The 1,784-nt window shown below is 42.8% G+C and overlaps 1 protein-coding gene across 1 annotated transcript in view; it reads left to right on the forward strand.

Moving 5' to 3' along the window:
• LOC117953961 (protein EFR3 homolog A-like) overlaps positions 1-1,602 on the forward strand; it is an 18,567-nt gene extending 16,965 nt beyond the window's left edge. Inside the window, exon 11 of the mRNA XM_034887378.1 lies at positions 1,528-1,602. Within this exon, the coding sequence (XP_034743269.1) occupies positions 1,528-1,602 (75 nt within the window). The remainder of the gene's footprint in view (positions 1-1,527) is intronic.
• The last annotated feature ends 182 nt before the right edge of the window (positions 1,603-1,784 follow it).

The following is a 1,784-nucleotide window of genomic DNA, read 5'->3' on the forward strand; positions in this document are numbered from 1 at the left end:
GAATTATTGAGACTAAAATTAAAGGAATGGATGTTGATGATAATCACAGACTGGAATATGTCAACTTTTACTCAATAAAACGCTTCCATTTGTTTTACAATGCTATAAAATTGAATAAGACGCCCCAAAATTAATGAAAGTAGAGATTTGTACTTGGCAAAGAGCGTTGGGTGGAATCAATCATGTTATTTTGGGGAATTAAAAGAACATTGATATAGGACAACATGAGGACAACATGGGGACAACATGGGGACAACATGGGGACAACATGAGGATAACATGAGGATAACATGGGGACAACATGGGGACAACATTTGGACAACATGGGGACAACATGAAGACAACATGGGGACAACATGGGGACAACATGAGGACAACATGAGGACAACATGAGGACATTATGGGGACATTATGGGGACAACATGGGGACAACATGGGGACAACATGGGGACAACATGGGGACATTATGAGGACAACATGAGGACATTATGGGGACATTATGGGGACAACATGAGGGCAACTTGAAGACAACATGGGGACAAGATCAAGACAACATTGGGACAACATGGGGACAAGATGAAGTCAACATAGGGACAACATGGGGACAAGATCAAGACAACATGGGGACAAGATCAAGACAACATGGGGACAACATGATTGTTAAGCAGTAAGAAAAGAAAAAGGGAGAAATCAGACTATGAGCGTTGGAAGAAAAATAAAAAGGTTAAAAAGTACGTAAAGTAAATCGCTGCTGTGTTAGCGTGTTCAAACATTTACAAAATCCTAAAATTTAGTTGAGGAGTGAAAACAGCTCTGATTCAATTCATCAGGAACAGAAGATCCTGAAGAAGATGAAGGACAACAAGACAAGAATCAATGCTTCGTATCACACAGCAGGAATCTGAAGAGACAGAGCACAATAACATTTAGAGGGAGAGGAAAACAGGAAAGAGAAAGCTTCAGGATATGAGAGATAAATGGAGGGAGGGAGGGAGAGAGAGAGAGAGAGAGAGCGAGAGAGCGAGAGAGAGAGAGAGAGCGCGAGAGAGAGAGAGAGAGAGAGAGAGAGAGAGAGAGAGAGAGAGAGAGAGAGAGAGAGAGAGAGAGAGAGAGAGAGAGAGAGAGAGAGCGAGAGCAATGATGGACTAAAGACGGCTGAGAGATTGAAAAGAAATCAATCAAAGCAGCTGGAAAATAAAGAAGGAATCAAATGAAAGAGTATCGACCTGCCTCAATCAGATAGGGGTGTGTGTGTGTGTGTGTGTGTGTGTGTGTGTGTGTGTGTGTGTGTGTGTATAGTCAATCAGACTACATCAGGAGATAGAAACACTGCTGTTTAAATGTGTGGGCAAGACCTAGTTTCTAGTAAAAAGGCTGTTTATATTGTAATTAGATAGCTGCACATTAGATCCGTCGTTGTGTGTTCTTCTTTTACATTTAAATTGCTACGTTGTTGTATTGTTGTTGTTTTTAAACGTGGGTTTTGAGCCGTAAGTGATTTCTTTGCCGTGTTTTTATCTCCGGTAGAAGAACTACTCTCCGTGTATGACTAACACAGCCAAACCCAAACATCTCCTCATCATTGTGGTGTACTGGGCATAAACAGGAGGCAGCAGCAGACTCCGCCTGCTGCTGGTAGTTGCCATTGTAACGTTAGTAGCTTTAGTCTGAGAGAGCGAGACGTCGTGACCAATAAGATCCGATCAGCATCATGAGAGGGGCAAACGCCAGAGCAGGGGGAATGAGAGGGAGAAACGTCAGAGCAGGGGGAATGAGAGGGGCAA

This window comes from Etheostoma cragini, chromosome 12, assembly GCF_013103735.1.
Source record: "Etheostoma cragini isolate CJK2018 chromosome 12, CSU_Ecrag_1.0, whole genome shotgun sequence".
Classification (NCBI taxonomy): domain Eukaryota; kingdom Metazoa; phylum Chordata; class Actinopteri; order Perciformes; family Percidae; genus Etheostoma; species Etheostoma cragini.